This window comes from Rhododendron vialii, chromosome 1a (assembly GCF_030253575.1).
Source record: "Rhododendron vialii isolate Sample 1 chromosome 1a, ASM3025357v1".
NCBI classification, from domain to species: domain Eukaryota; kingdom Viridiplantae; phylum Streptophyta; class Magnoliopsida; order Ericales; family Ericaceae; genus Rhododendron; species Rhododendron vialii.
In genome coordinates, this window is record NC_080557.1 from 39,738,470 (window position 1) to 39,755,695 (window position 17,226).

Genomic DNA, 17,226 nt, shown 5'->3' on the forward strand with positions numbered 1-17,226 from the left:
GTGGTTGGAGTGGTGGTGATGTGGCGGAGGAGTGGTGGTGGAGGGGTAGTGGAGGTGGTGGTGGTGGAGGTGTTGATGTGAGTGGTTGTGGTGGTGGTACGATGATTGAATGTAAGTACATAAAAATTCAGTTAGAATTAAATAGCTCAAAGCTACTTAATTTTTTTCAACTTTTTGGCCTATATTTTAAGTGGTACTTAATTTGTTAAGCAATGTAAAATGTGATTATCAAACTTACTGAATCACTAATTACTTAATTGATTCAGTTTTAAGTGTTGAATTTAGGTTATCAAACAAACCCGAACTCAACATCTAATGAAAAAGAAAAGAATATGTCTAGAAAGATCGGTCCAGCCTATTAGCCGGTAATTCTCCTCGGAAGAATGTTAGTACTGTATAGTATTACTAACTATGCGCGGGTTTAATGTTGCTCGGCTGAAAATTCAATAAGTAGCTAGGCGGTGATAAACTGCAAATGAATATGCTTAGCGTGGACACAGAAAAGGGAAACTTCAATATTGGATGCCAAGCAATGCTCTCATGAACTTTCAAACTCCTGTCGAACTTTTAAAAGTGAAAGAGAGTTCTTTTGCGATTCTTTTATACTTTACCTCCAAGGAGTTCTTAAAGCAGCCCTGAATTGAAGTTGTTCATTTCTACTCGATCATAGTATGTTGTAATGGAATATTCTTGGTAGATCACTCAAGACCTCGAGTTCAATACGCGTTGATAATTACATACATGACAAACAGTGGGCGAGCCTGAATTTAGATTGGATGGAGGCCAAATTAAGAAAGAGAGAAATTTTGTAATATAATTTTCGAAACTAATAGGCGTTCTTCTAATTCCTATAGAACATTTTTTTCGCAAATTAAAGAATTAAGACCGGAGACATTGTTGATACTATGTATCAGTGATAGGTGGTATCACAAGGCAATAATACACCACCATATTCGAATCCTGAGATCTTGTAACTTGGTACTATATTGAGAATAAATTTGTGGGAAAGTCTTCAATACACACTCCTTTAAGGTGTGTACCATATGCACCTATTGTGTAGTTCATATTGTGCCACCTCATAAAAAAATTACTTGTAGGACCGATCATTCATAATATTTTATTTCGTATCGTAACTTTTATACTAAAAATTCGTAACTTTTCGTCATATGATTCATAACTTTTGAGTAATACATTCATAACATTTTGGAAATCATAACATTTTAGTGTGTTTTAATGAGGGTGCATATGATACACACCCAAATAAAAGGTGTGTATTGTAGCACTTCTTTGTTCCAGATTCTAATCATGCATAAGATTCTATAAATTTTCTTTCGAATATATGACAAAAAAATATAATAGTAATTTTTTTTTTTTTTTTGGGTAGAGTCAGGCCACTGCCGACTCCGTATTACGTCTGCCTCATGCAACAAGTTGTGATCACATGAAACCAAAAAATATGCAACCTACTTGACTGTGGTGATGATGATCACTGATTATTATCTTTATTTGTGAATGATCAACGATTCAACATGGAGAATCTAAAAATCGTTAAGGATCTGGAGAGAGAGATTAGTGGGTAATTGAAAAACTACTACTCCTTCCCAAAGTGATCGTTCAGGGAATGACTTCGGTGTCCCCGGTCATTTTGGGGACACTGTAACTTTTGGCATAACAAAATCATTATGAGTATAACCAAAACCTATTACAAGCATAACAGAACCATAGAAAGGCATAACCAAAACCATAGCAAGACGTAACTTTGTTACGCCTTGGTTGGGTTTAGTTACGCCTTGGTTGGTTTTTAGAATATTCCTTGGTTATGTCTTGTTTGGGTTCTGTTATGCTTGTAATTGATTTTAGTTATGCTCCTAATGGTAAAGTTATGCCAAAAATTACGGTGTTTCCAAAATGACCGGGAACACCATAGCATCATCCGATGGTTCATAGTTCACTATAAACTTTTCAAATAATTATTTATATTTTATCATATTTGATAATTATAGAAATTTTGTCTAAAGTAATTAGTAAATTTATCAAATAAGATCAATAGTACTCCATATTAAAAAATATTTTAAAATAAAGATATAGGAATATATTTTTTTTAAGTGGTTGAAGTGGTAAAATGTCCCATATTCATTATGGAACAGAGCAAATATATACTATCCTTTTACATGATACATTTTCCCCTTGAAAGATTTAGGGTATTCATAATCCACCGACTTAGTAATCCACCCCAACTTTGTGAAACCAAATAAAGTACTAGGAAACCATCACCTTCATAATCCAATCTCATCCCCCAAAACTTTTATCAAATGATGCATCACTATAGACTATCTCTATATATACTTTTTATTGTCGATCAAAAGAATTACTCCTCTGTACTGTCCTTCATTTATTTCTTCAACGATTCTGCTAAGGGGTGCTATATTGCATTGCTTTCTCGTAACTAGAGTAGTAATAGTGTTCGGTTACCATTTTAGTTTAGTTTTTCAATCATTACCTTATTTTTTTTTCCAATCATTACCATATTTTTAAAATTATTATTTTCTCATCTCTCTCTGTCTCTCTCCAATCATTACCTTTCTCTTCAATTATTATTTTCTCATTACCATATTTTTTAAATTATGTCCATTCATGCCTACATACGGAGGAGTAGTATTTTAGCAGCTTTGTTCTTTTTTTTGTCGGAACTGCAATTACCCTAATGATTTGTACTACTCTCTCCTTTTTTTACGGTTTTACCCTATCTCTCTCCTTCTTTGAATTGCTTTTTTTTTGGTTTTCTTTTGCATAGCTTTTTTGGAACTTTGGCATGGTCTTTTTTATTGGAGTATTATTTTTAAGGGTTGTTTCAGAACTCTTAAGGTGTTCCAAAATTTATAGGGCACCCTACCAATTTTAAAATAGCTCTTACCGGTATCGGATTTAGCTAATTTTTTTCAAAACTCCATAAAAAATATTTTAAGAATAACTTGCAGTTTAAATAGTCTTTCTAAGACCTGTAATGGGCTCCGCAAAAATCATCATTTTCTTGCCCATTTTAGTTGCACCTAATAGGGCACTTGTCGCAACAATTTCTTGATTTTTGCGGACCCATTGCAGACCCTACAAGAATGATTCAAACCGTAAGTTATTTTTAAAATATTTTTTTATGGATTTCTAAAAAAAATTAGCCCAATTAAATATCGGTAAGAAATGTTTCAGAATTCATAAAATTCCATAAGAACTTAGAATATACCAGAATTATGCTAGTGAAAAAAATTAAAATGAGATAGTAAAAAAAAAAACTGAGTGTACACTATTCAAAAGAGTTATTGCCCTGCTATGGGTATACTATTTTTGGTGTATACCAAATCTTGATAAATGATCAAAGTCGCTCAATTTTTTGAAAATATTTTTTAAGGATTTATATAAAAAATTAGATTGGCTCGATATTGGTAAGAACTTGATCAATTATTTGCTTAATTTCCTGTCAATCGTTACTAATACTTAACCGAGCTAATTTATTACAAAAATCCTTACAAGGTGTTTTAAGCAAATAAAGTGGCTCCAATCATTTATGTCGGATAGAAAACCAAAGCAAACATGGACGTGTCCCAGACTCTCCACAAGTTCAACTAGAGAAAGTGCCGAAAAGAAAAAAAGTTAGCTGGAAAAATGTATTGGGAAACAAGCTGAAGGTTAATTTTGTCATTTGGCTTCACGTGTTCGAGAAACTTTTTGGTATAAAAGGTATATAACTCACATGGTATCCCCCTTCACAACAAAACTGACACGTGGCAAACAAAATTTGGGGACTTCAACTGTAATTTCCGCACAAGCTATTCCTCTTCCCGTACAAAGGCTTGGTTCTCTTTAATTACAGTAATTTTTTTCGTTTTATATATTTTGTTCGTCTTTTTTGAATTTTTGTTAGATTCACGTGATATTTTTGAGATTAATCATCCTTCTAGATGAGAGGCGTCTAAAAAATAAAAAATTATAACCAAAAAAAAATTCACTAAAGACGAAAAATGATATCAAACATCTGTCTTTTAGAGCTTAAGTGTCGTGTTATTTGAATATTTTCATTGGTCCATATTTTTATAGATTGGGTATTTTTCATTTTTATATCTTTCAATCCATATATAGGGTATTTTTAGTATTATAAATTGAAAGATACAATTTTTTTTTTAAAATGTTCGGAATAATAACATGGACACTCCACTCAATATGGAACAGATGGAGCATTTGTTCGAAACTTATTTCAGTATTTTTTATATTTCGCAACTTTTAGTTTAGCTTTTTGTTGTAATTTTTAGGGTTAATCGTTCATCTTGATGAGATGAATTAGTAAAGTATAAAAATATGGACCGATGAAAAATTTCAAATAAAACGACACTTAAATTCTAAAAGACAATTGTTTGATACTTTTTTTCTCGTCTTTATTAATTTTTTTGTCATAATTTTGTACTTTTTAGACTCCTCTCATCTGGAAAGATGATTAATTTCAAAAATATCACGGGAATCTAATAAAAATTAAAAAAAAAACCGAACAAAACATACAAAATAAAAAAATTAAGAAGTTAAAGATAACCAAGCCTTTGTACGAGAAGAGTAGTAGTTTCTGCGGGAATTACAATTGAAGCCCTAAAATTTTGTTTGCCACGTGTCAGGTTTTTTGTGAAGGAGGAATACCAAGTGATTTATATGAGAAATACTATTTGCAAAGAAAATAGGCAAAGAAAATACCCTTAAAGTGTACATGAACGGCTCAGATTCAGTGCACTGCGAATCTGAGCCATTCATGTATACTTTAAGGGGTCTTTTCTTTGCCTATTTTTTTTGTCCCTAGCACTCCTCGGGTTATATACCTGTTGTACCAAAAAGTTTCTCCACTTGTTAAGCCTTCCGGTTGATCTCTGCCATCGCATTGAAAGCCGCCGAAGTAACAGGCAATAATTAACAATGTTCACTCACACAACTATCTAAATACAATAACTTACATAATCTCTCACATACATGTAGGATCCATACATAATAGTATGTATGGAGCTCACATGTATGTGAGAAATTGTGTTTAGTATTGTGTTTGGATTATTGTATGAGTATCATTTTTGAATAATTAGGCGCGTGGGACACACTAAGGCTCCGTTTTGCTTTCTTTCTAATATTTTTCAAAAACAAAGTAATTTCAAATTCAAATATAACGAAAATAAAAAATAATATTTCAATTTTTTTTTTGCACCGCTTTAAGATTTTATTAAAATTTATCAAACAAGATCCATATTGATAGAAAAATTATTTACGTAAATACATGATTTTTAAACTTAAAATTACCTTGATTTTCTAAAAGTTCATTTTTTAAGAAATCGGAACGGGACCTAACCCGCGCTTGCATGCGGACGCTAGAATTTGCCTTTATCTTCAAACTACTGGAATATTATAAAAATAAAAAAGTAATTCAAGGAGATAAGCCAAAGCCCAAACTATGAGAGTGAGGGCCCACGTGCCCGATTAGCACGTCTAATCTAGTGTTTGGGTCTTTAAAGGAACTCTCTAATGTTGCAAAACTCAATTAAGACAAAGCCTTGAAAACGCATTAGTACTACTGTACTACCAGAGCGGGAATTTTTTTGAAATTCAAACTAATTTCTTATCTCCACATAAACAAAATTAGATTTTTTTTACGCAAATAGAATTTCATTTTCCGGACCCATCACACACTCTCTCTCTCTCTCTCTCTCTGAAGCACACAGGCGAAGGTATGTGGGTCTCGCTTTTACGTTCACAATTCCATCGAATCTGAATTAGGGTTTGTAATTAGTCCTCTCTGTACGTTCACAGATTCGACAGATTAACTTCCTCCCTCTCCCTCTCTCTCTCTCTTTCAGGCAATCCTAGTTCACTGTAGTTAGTTATGGGTCAGATCCAGTACTCCGAGAAGTACTTCGACGACACCTTCGAGTACAGGTAACCCAATCGAAATCGCCCTAATTTCTACGGATTTTGATTTCCGTTACCTAGGTTTTTCGGAATCGCATATCCCATGAGGATTCGGAATTGTTGATTTTGCAGGCACGTGGTTCTGCCTCCTGAAGTGGCCAAACTGCTCCCTAAGAATCGGCTCCTCTCTGAAGTGAGAAATTCGAGCCCTATTTAGGGTTTCATATATACTATTATTGCTTGTGCTTTTTTTGGACATTTATTTTCGTTTGGTTAAATGATTGAATAGAGCAATTATTGGTATCTTCCTAATTAGGGTTTCATAGGTTATTGCTTGTGCATTTTTTTGGGTTTGTTTGCTATGGTGGATCAAGGTAATGCTTGATATTTAATCTATGTTAGGGTCTCAAGGATTATTGCTCGTGCAATCGTCGAATTTTTTTTTTCCTGTTTGCTTGCTATGGAAATGATGGAACATAGTAGTATACGTGGGACTGCGGCACAAAGCGTATTGAATTATTTGGTCCGTAGCATCTCATATCATTTTTCTAGAATAGTGTTCTTTGTGTTGTGTAATAATTTCATCATCATATTGGACACTAGTAGGGCTATTTAGGGTTTCATATATCATTGCTTGTGCTTTGTCTTGGACGTTTATTTTTGTATGGTACGGAAATGATTTAATAGAGCAATGATTAATATTTTTTCTAATTAGGGTTTCACAGGTTATTGCTTGTGCAATTTTTTTGACATTTATCTCTGTTTGGTTGCCATGGGAATGATGGAATAGAGTACTGAATGATATTTACTGTGTGTGAATCAGGTTTAGGGTTTCAAAGGTAATTGGTTGTGCATTTCTTGAGCATTTATTTAGGTTGCTTGCTGTGAAGATGATGGTATAGATTAGTTTAGGTGCCAATGTGACATAAAGTGAGTCGAATTACTCGGTTTGCAGCATTTGAATTACTCGGTTCGCAGCATTAAGTATCATATTTCTGGACCAAATAGTGTTGTTTTGTGTAGGGAATTAACATAATTCTTGAAATTATGGGTCATCTTGGTGGGTGATGGGTCTTCTGGTTTGAAATTATCAGCCTCATGTCTGCAACATATTTCTCATGGATTTTCTGTATAATCTTTATGTTTGTGAATCGTTAATCTTTATCTAGCTTCTGACTTAGTAGGAGTTATAATTTCTGTTGATTTTCCTCTGTAACTGAATAGATTGTGAGTCGAATTACTCGGTTTGCAGCATTTAGTATCTTATTTCTGGAACCAAATAGTGTTCCTTGTTTTGTGTTTTGCTTTTCTTTAAACTTTAGGTCATCCTGGTGGGTCTTATGGTTTGGAATGATCAAGCTCATGTCTTCAACATCTTTCACATGGACTTTCTGTATAATCTTCATGTTTGTGTATAATTCCTCTTGTATCTAGCTTCTGATTTATTATCAAATTTATGATTTCTGTTGGTTTTACTCTGTAACAGAATAGACTGTTTTGGTAGTATGGAAAGGTTAAGACTCATACATTGGGAAATTTGATGGTATCACGTATTTGATTTTGTGAATCAGAACGAATGGCGTGCAATTGGGGTGCAGCAGAGCAGAGGGTGGGTTCACTATGCCATCCATCGACCAGAGCCCCACATTATGCTATTCAGGAGGCCCCTGAACTATCAGCAGCAGCAGGAGACTCAGGTTCAGCAGACCCTGGTTGCCAAGTGAAATGTCTCTCCTGGCCTTTGTTGTCCCTCTTGATATTTCTGCTAGAAATGAACATGTTATTAGTAAAACCTTGTATTTGAATATTGAAGAACTTCGAAACTGTTTTGGTACTAGACTATGTAGCTCTCTGTACTTCAGAGGATCTCATATGAAACTTTTTATTCTGATATTGCGGGTACATGGGTGGTGTACTCAAATTTGAGTGCTGTAGTTTTGGTTATGTTTGAAGGGTTTACTTCTCGGTGTTGCGTTCTATGTGTGGATTACACTGCAGCCTCAATACTTGATTTTATTTCAGGATTCGAGTGTTATGCTTGTGGTTACTATGTGAAGGGTATTTGTATTGTTGTATTTACTTATTTTGTGGGGATACGTCACTTGGATACATGTTCAATTGGTTTGTCTTCTTACTATGTGCTTTGTGGTCATGGGTTTCATTTGCTTTGAAAATATCACTGGATTTGTAGTCAGGACAGTATCAGCTATTTTTGCAAATGATAAATTCTTTGGTCTTGTAATTATTCTCGGAGAACTAATGTTTGGTCATTAAATTTTTTCTTTGAAATTGGCCAAAAACATTCATCACTTTCATTTTGCCGCTCATATTGTGCTTCTAATTGTGTCAAATATGTTGGCTATTTCTTGAATTGATTACGAATGTGTGTTTTAAAATTAGCTTGTTGTAATTGAATGTGTCCAAATACTATCACCCAAAAGAAATTGTTTATCTCAAATCCTGTTTTCATTTGTTGTCGTCTTGGATATATTTGTTGAAATAACTAGACCAGAGGAGTAGTTTTGGGATTCAAAGTGAATTTTCAGCTAAGAATCTTCAGAGAATTAGAAGATTTTCTGGTGAGAACTATAGAACCACTCAAACACTTGCATGCAACTCACAAAGGGAGAGAGTACCCCTGGCCCGCGTACACTGCATTGCAAGGGTTTTAAGTGTTTCTCGTTCCAATATATATATATATATATATATATATACACACACACACACACAGTAAGCTTCTAATGCGGACTTTCGCATCCAAGCAAAGTGCGGACCACCCAATTTCTTCCCTTTTTCGATTGAATTTTGATGATCCGAGCCGTTCAATGTGTTCAGAACGTGATTTTAAGCAAAGTGCGGACCACCCTATTTCTCCCTTTTTCCGATTGAATTTTGATGATCCGAGCCGTTCAATGTTCAATGTGTTCAGAACGTGATTTTAAGGGTAGCCGCGAGAAATCGGCAAAAAAAATGACCGGGAAGGGCTTGATTTGAGCAGTTTTTATTTGAACCATTCAATAAAAAATAAACAAAAACTGCTCGGATGAAGCCTATCCCAGTTTTTTTTTTTGCTGATTTCTCGCGGGTACCTTTAAAATCACGTTTTGAACACATTGAGCGGCTCGGATTATCGAAATTCGATCGGGAAAGGGGAGGTCCGCACTTTGCTTGGATGAGGAGGTCCGCATTAGAAGCTTCCTGTTGAGTTTTGGATATTGATGGAACGTCAACTGAGTGAGAAATTTAGATTGGACAGAGATTACACCGTCTGCATGTGTTCTGACCGAATGTCAACTTCTTGATGTTCGGTTGTTCACATTTTCATCTTCTCTTTTTGAAATGACGATAAAACCAACCTTATAAAATACAGAAAGACATCACCAGGGAATTTTTGGGGTGTTCTCTCAAATTGTCAATCCGCTCGTAAATTTTCTAAAAATGTATGAATTTTTGGATGGTCTCCACAAATAATTCCCTCCCAACGAATATGGCCCATAGTGCTCGGATACAACTCTCAATGGCAAGGAATGCATGAGATCTTCTTAATTTACCTTTTCCACTTTTAGGTTGGCAAGTAGTACATTTTTTCATTTCTTCGCTTTAAGTTTGCTAGCTGCTATTTGTTTGAATATCATACCATTCACATTCTCTAAACGTCATGTTGGACTTGGTAAAATTAATGAGTCATTATTGGGATAAACATTGTGAAAAATAAAATTCTGCTGGGTAAAGAGATCCTCTATCTCCAAAAGTTTCTGTGACACGATTAGAGGAATTTTGGAACATGAGCATGCAAGACTGCAATGCAAATTCTCCTGTCCTGCGCACAGATCATCCACCACACATTTGAACTTCAGAAAAACACCTCTTGTATCAAATTTTAGCAACAAAAATGCGCGCGGGAACGGAATTGAGGTTTGTGTATTTCCACCACCATTCCTCAAATTAACATGCATGGCTTATACCAATTACCGAATTCGCCTTTTCCATTTTTGAAACTCCAATCTGCATGGTAATTGCAATCCCTGAGTCTCCCTCCAACATGCCAACTGATTTCAGACGACATTTCTCCTCCTATACGACTAAGTCCTCGATATCATCATCAGAACTGAGTCTTCGCGACGATCATCGAAGAAAATAATACCGAGGCAAGTTTTCTTTAGTGCAAGTGTGCAAGCAAAACAATTGTCACATCAAACAAAAACATAAACTTGTTCTCTACCGAAAAAGACAAGTTCATCGGGTTTGTCCAGTCGATAGCATTATAATTAAATTGGGCGATATCCAACCGAAAAAGACAACCTGATGTAAATGAACATCGAGTTGGAATTTTTAAAGAGTCAAGTGGGACTAGTCTCCCACGCTCCAGCACACGTGAGGTACGATTCCACACGAACACGAAAGGATAGAGCAAAGGCAAAAAAGAAAGAAGGAAAGGAAATCGGTGCTGAGATTGTTTGACCACTAGGTTATTCTTTCTATCCTCTATTATCCAAAAATAATCAAGTTATTAATGATTGGATGAAACCAAGAAATAACCACTTACGTCTTAGAATTGGCTCCGATCACTATTATTAAAGGGAATCAGCCCACTGGACTGACAATAAGAAGTATGAGTGTATATTAAAAAGTGTAAAAAAATATATAAAAATATGCGTTTTCCTTATTTTCTTGTGTGCTTATTGTCAACCCACTGGGCTGACAATAGAAAGACCGTTATTAAAGTTCCATAACCATCCAGACTGTTAGAAAAATGGTTTCTTAGAAAGATCTTTTGTAGTCTTTTCTTTGGAGCATAAAACCATTTTAATATGTGAAAGAAATTGGGTCTTGAAATTGGTCGCTCGGTATGGGAGGAACTGCTTGTCTCGCTCGGGCTCGGGCTCTGATTAAAATAAATTGGGCTTGGCTTGCTTGGGCCAAAGTTATCTTACTCTAGCCCAATTTAATTTACAACGAACAGGTGTAGCTGTTCGGTTTGAACCGAACCAGTGCATGCATATGGAACGTTGCAACAGTTGGATTTCCAACCATTGCATCAGTTCGTTGGAACCGACATAACCCATTTCTTTTGTGACCCTTAGAACAAGTTTCGTACCCCTTGGGACAGACTCTTAGTTGCCTATAAATATAGGTTCATTCCAGCCATTTCAAGTATCGAAAAATCCACAAAGCACACATACATTTCGCATATATAGAGTCCGAGAGAGTTCTGCATAGTTTTGTTCGCGGGGCACGCACTCGAAGTGCTTCGTTTGCGTGCGTAAAGATCGTTGCATCCTGGGAAGTGGACGTCCATAATCGTGAGCACCGTGGCGAGGGCGAAATCTGCTTTAAGGACATAGTGATCCATCGCTGGACTCGATCTATTTGTTCTTCGTTGGTATTTGCAATCCGTGAGTAGTAATTTTCCTTTTATTGTTATTGTATAATCTGTGTTTCCATTGGAAGAATTAGTTTATTACTAACAATTTCGTTTAGCATCTAATTTTTCTGTTTCAATTACGCACAAGTGCATTATACTAGTTTCTAATCTGTTTTCAGTGCACAATAGTATTATCTTTTCCTTACCAAGTTTCCAACAATCTTAAAGCAGATTTTATTATTTCGGTAATATTTTTGTGTATTCAGATTGATAATCTTAGTCTGTTTATTTGTTTTTAGTGTGTTGTTGAAATGGCTGGCGAAACTGGAAACGATACCGGTTCTAAAACAAACTCCTCTAACCCAAATGCTACTGGTACGAGTCTCGTCATCCCTACCCCGGTGATCTCCGCAGTTCCTAATGTTCCTGCAAGTCATGTGGAGAAACCGGAAAAGTTCAATGGTACCGAATTCAAGAGGTGGCAACAAAAAATGCTATTCTTTCTTACCACCTTGAATTTGGCAAGGTTTCTCACTGAGGATGCTCCTGCTTTGAAGGAGAATGAAACTGACCGCCAAGTTATTGATGCGGTGGATGCTTGGAAGCGTATGGATCATATGGCAAAGAACTACATTCTCAACGGTTTGGACAATGCGTTGTATAACGTGTATTGTTCAATGCAATTAACTGCCAAGCAGTTATGGGAATCCCTGGACAAGAAATACAAAACGGAAGATGCCGGCGCAAAGAAATTTGTGGTGGGCAGGTTTTTGGATTTCCTAATGGTGGATTCTAAGCAAGTGATGTCTCAAGTTCAAGATCTGCAAGTGATTCTGCATGAAATTCATGCGGAAGGGATGTTTCTAAGTGAGTCTTTCCAAGTGGCTGCAATGATCGAAAAATTACCGCGGTCAGGGAAAGATTTCAAAAACTACCTGAAGCACAAACGCAAGGACATGAAACTCGAGGAATTGGTTGTCTGGTTGAGGATTGAGGAAGATAACAGGGCTTCGGAAAAGAAAGCAGGAAATGTGGCCTTCCAATTTAAGGCTAAAGCAAATGTGGTGGAACAAGGGTCACAAGACAAGAAAAGGAAGCATTCGGGTGAAAGCTTTAAAGGCGGAGGATACAAAAAGTTTAAAGGCAAATGCTACAAGTGTGGCAAGGAAGGGAATCGTGCAAGGGATTGCCGAACTCGCATAGACAAAGAGAATCCCAATAAGAAGCCGAAACTTGCTCAGGCAAATGTGACAGAAATGGATTATCTATCCAATGAAGTGTCTGAAATGAATCTGTCGGCTGTGGTTTCCGAAGTGAATCTGGTTGGGTCAAGCACCAAGGAATGGTGGGTGGACACGGGGGCAACCTGTCATGTTTGTTCTGATAGGACTCTGTTTACCACCTATCAACCAGTGACTAATGGGGAGCAACTTTTCATGGGAAATTCGTCTACTTCAAAGGCTGAAGGACAAGGAAAAATTGTGCTCAAATTGACTTCGGGCAAAGAATTGACGCTTAACAATGTGCTGCATGTGCCGGAGATCCGCAAAAATCTAGTGTCAGGATCACTGTTAAGCAAAAATGGCTTCAAACTTGTCTTTGTGTCTGATAAATTTGTCTTGACTAAGGATGGGGTGTTTGTAGGGAAGGGTTACCTTAGTGACGGGCTGTTCAAAATGAATGTAATTAGTGTTGTACCACAGATTGTTGCTAATGAGAATAACACATCTTTTGCTTACTTGTTTGAATCTTCTTTTATGTGGCATGGTAGGTTAGGACATGTAAATTTTGATTCTTTGCATAGATTAGTAAGCATGGATTACTTGCCAAAATTTAATATTGACAAAAGTCATAAGTGTGAAATATGTGTGGAATCAAAATTAACAAGGGCACCATTCCATTATGTGGAAAGAAGTACTGAACCTCTAGAACTCATTCATAGTGATATTTGTGATTTGAAATATGTTCAATCATGAACCGGGAAGAAGTACTTTATCACTTTTATCGATTATTGCACTCGGTATAGCTATGTTTATTTGCTACGGAGTAGAGATGAGGCCTTAGCAACATTTATGCATTATAAGACTGAGGTTGAGAATCAACTTGGCAAGAAAATCAAAGGTCTGAGAACTGATAGGGGCGGTGAATATGAAGCACCTTTGGGTGCATTCTGTTCAGAACATGGTATTATATACCAAACTACGGCACCCTATTCACCACAGCAAAATGGTATTGCTGAACGGAAAAATAGAACTTTAAAAGAAATGATGAATGCCATGTTAATTAGTTCGGGTTTATCCTAGAACTTGTGGGGGGATGCAATTCTTTCCGCCAATTATATTCTCAACAAGGTACCACACAAAAAGACTAACCGAACACCATATGAGTTGTGGAAAGGTCGAAAGCCTACTTATAAATATTTGAAAGTGTGGGGGTGCTTGGCTAAGGTGGCTATACCGGATCCTAAACAAGAAAAGATAGGACCGAAAATCGTAGATTGTATTTTTATAGGATACATCATGAATAGCGGTGCTTATCGGTTTTTGGTGTACAAAAGTGATAATTCTGATGTCCATGTTAATACGGTGATTGAATCACGGAATGCAGTGTTCTTTGAGCATATATTCCCGTGTAAAACCACACATGAAGCAAGTTCAAGTTCTTTAAAAAGAACTTATGATACTGCAATAGGCAATAATCATGTTCAAGAACCGATAGAAGATGCAGAACCTAGACGTAGTAAACGTGCTAGGACAGCCAAATCTTTTGGTCTAGACTTCATGACATACTTGTTGGAAGATGAACCCCGGACTTTCAAAGAGGCAATGTCCTTGCCGGAGTCACCTTTGTGGAAAGAGGCCATTAATAGTGAAATTGAATCCATTTTGCAAAATCACACATGGGAGTTAGTGGATCTTCCGCCGGGAAGTAAACCTCTTGGATACAAATGGATATTTAAGAGGAAAATGAAAGCAGATGGTTCAATAGACAAATACAAGGCAAGACTTGTTGTTAAGGGTTACAGACAAACCGAAGGGGTGGATTATTTTGACACCTATTCACCAGTTACTAAAATAACATCTATTAGATTAATAATTGCCATTGTGGCATTATTTAAACTAGAGATCCATCAAATGGATGTAAAGACTGCATTTTTGAATGGTGACTTGGATGAAGAAATTTATATGGAACAACCTGAAGGGTTTGTGGTTCCAGGACAAGAGAAGAAGGTTTGTAAACTTGTTAAATCCCTTTACGGTTTGAAACAAGCACCGAAGCAATGGCATGAAAAATTTGACAGTGTCATGATGTTTGATGGTTTCAAGATCAATGAATGTGATAAATGTGTTTATGTAAAACACACAGATAAGGGATATGTCATAGTTTGCCTATATGTCGATGACATGCTCATTGTCGGTAGCAATATCGATATGATAAAGGCTACGAAGAAATTGTTGAATTCGAGATTTGATATGAAGGACATGGGCAAAGCAGATGTGATACTAGGGATGAAAATCACAAGAACATCAGAGGGGTACACCTTATCTCAATCACATTACATTGAGAAGATCCTTGATAAATTTAACAAGGATGACAATCGTGCAGTAAATACACCTGTAGATACAAACTTGCATTTGAAAAAGAATACAGGTAAGGGGATATCTCAGTTGGAATATGCCCGTATCATTGGAAGTTTAATGTACCTTATGAACTGCACAAGACCAGACATAGCATATGCTATAAGCAAATTGAGTCGGTACACTAGTAACCCAGGAGCTGAGCATTGGGAGGCTATTGTAAGGGTCTTGAGGTACTTAAGGAGTACTCAAAACTATGGGTTAAGTTATACAAGGTATCCAGCAGTACTTGAAGGATATTGTGATGCGAACTGGATATCTGATTCACATGACTCGAAATCCACAAGTGGATATATTTTTACTTTGGGAGGTGCGGCTGTGTCTTGGAAGTCGTCTAAACAGACATGCATCGCGAGGTCTACAATGGAAGCATAGTTTATAGCTTTAGATAAAGCTGGAGAAGAGGCTGAATGGTTACGCCAATTTTTAGAAGATATTCCATTGTGGCCAAAACCTGTGCCTGCAATTTGTGTGCATTGTGATAGTTTATCAGCAATTGGTAGGGCACAAAATAATATGTATAACGGTAAGTCTCGACATATACGTCGCAGGCACAATACCGTTAAACACTTGCTCTCATGTGGAATAATCTCTATTGATTATGTCAAGTCTAAAGACAATATAGCAGATCCGTTAACAAAAGGTTTAAACAAAGAGCAAGTGAAACGATCATCGAGGGGAATGGGTTTAAAGCCTATTAATTAAGAGTCGCCTTAGTGAACACCCAACCTAGTTGATTGGAGATCCCAAGATCTAGGTTCAATGGGACAACTAAACTTTGGATGACTCCACATCTTCACTGTAGAGATAATCTCTCCTACCCAATCCTATGATGAAACAGTGAAACCTGCCGCGGGTTGAGGTTAAGCTTTGTTTTTAATGATTCTCATATCTTGACATGTCAGGTGGGGTACTGCAGGGTGCTCTTAATGAGTAATCACCTATATGAGTGTGAAGTGGGGCCGCTTCTATGAGAATTTTAAGGCTGGATTCTCTAGAGCACTCATGAATACCAGGCATTGCCCAGGGCCAAAATGGGCACAACAGTGAGAATAGAACTGTGTTTGGAAAGACTCTGTGTGAAGTCTATTGTCTTGGTTTACACAAACGGTAGAACAGTTCAAGGCATCGCGTCCACTGATCAGCCAGTAAATTCGATAGGCTCTCACAAGGGATGGTTCAAGGCCAAAAGCTACCTACCGCTATGCAGGGAATTTTCTATTGAACTCTCTTTAGGTTTTGCATCGCATTTGCATAGTTTGTCCGGTGAATTTCTTTCATGTGGGGGATTGTTAGAAAAATGGTTTCTTAGAAAGATCTTTTGTAGTCTTTTCTTTGGAGCATAAAACCATTTTAATATGTGAAAGAAATTGGGTCTTGAAATTGGTCGCTCGGTATGGGAGGAACCGCCTGTCTCGCTCGGGCTCGGGCTCTGATTAAAATAAATTGGGCTTAGCTTGCTTGGGCCAAAGTTATTTTACTCTAGCCTAATTTAATTTACAACGAACAGGTGTAACTGTTCGGTTTGAACCGAACCAGTGCATGCATATGGAACGTTGCAACAGTTGGATTTCCAACCATTGCATCAGTTCGTTGGAACCGACATAACCCATTTCTTTTGTGACCCTTAGAACAAGTTTCCTACCCCTTGGGACAGACTCTTAGTTGCCTATAAATATAGGTTCATTCCAGCCATTTCAAGTATCGAAAAATCCACAAAGCACACATACATTTCGCATATATAGAGTCCGAGAGAGTTCTGCATAGTTTTGTTCGCGGGGCACGCACTCGAAGTGCTTCGTTTGCGTGCGTAAAGATCGTTGCATCCTGGGAAGTGGACGTCCATAATCGTGAGCACCGTGGCGAGGGCGAAATCTGCTTTAAGGACATAGTGATCCATCGCTGGACTCGATCTATTTGTTCTTCGTTGGTATTTGCAATCCGTGAGTAGTAATTTTCCTTTTATTGTTATTGTATAATCTGTGTTTCCATTGGAAGAATTAGTTTATTACTAACAATTTCGTTTAGCATCTAATTTTTCTGTTTCAATTACGCACAAGTGCATTATACTAGTTTCTAATCTGTTTTCAGTGCACAATAGTATTATCTTTTCCTTACCAAGTTTCCAACAATCTTAAAGCAGATTTTATTATTTCGGTAATATTTTTGTGTATTCAGATTGATAATCTTAGTCTGTTTATTTGTTTTTAGTGTGTTGTTGAAATGGCTGGCAAAACTGGAAACGATACCGGTTCTAAAACAAACTCCTCTAACCCAAATGCTACTGGTACGAGTCTC

General features: G+C 36.7%; 1 protein-coding gene across 2 annotated transcripts; it reads left to right on the plus strand.

Annotated features, from left to right (window-relative positions):
• The first annotated feature begins 5,560 nt into the window (after window positions 1-5,560).
• LOC131325771 (cyclin-dependent kinases regulatory subunit 1-like) lies at window positions 5,561-7,946 on the plus strand. Of its 2 annotated transcripts, XM_058358225.1 has the most exons (4): window positions 5,561-5,744; window positions 5,874-5,952; window positions 6,058-6,118; window positions 7,497-7,946. In XM_058358225.1, the coding sequence occupies exons 2-4, from the start codon at window positions 5,900-5,902 to the stop codon at window positions 7,647-7,649; spliced, it is 267 nt and encodes an 88-aa protein (XP_058214208.1). In that variant the 5' UTR covers window positions 5,561-5,744; window positions 5,874-5,899; the 3' UTR covers window positions 7,650-7,946. The 2 variants fall into 2 exon arrangements, with proteins under 2 accessions (XP_058214208.1, XP_058214199.1); XM_058358216.1 differs by having other exon boundaries at window positions 5,682-5,952.
• Window positions 7,947-17,226: the final 9,280 nt, after the last annotated feature.

Excerpts from the sequence above, each read along its gene's own strand:
- LOC131325771 (XM_058358225.1), top strand. The coding sequence starts at position 5,900 with ATGGGTCAGATCCAGTACTCCGAGAAGTACTTCGACGACACCTTCGAG. Across the intron at positions 5,953-6,057 it reads GACGACACCTTCGAGTACAG|GCACGTGGTTCTGCCTCCTG; the intron begins GTAACCCAATCG and ends TTGATTTTGCAG. Across the intron at positions 6,119-7,496 it reads AGAATCGGCTCCTCTCTGAA|AACGAATGGCGTGCAATTGG; the intron begins GTGAGAAATTCG and ends TTTGTGAATCAG.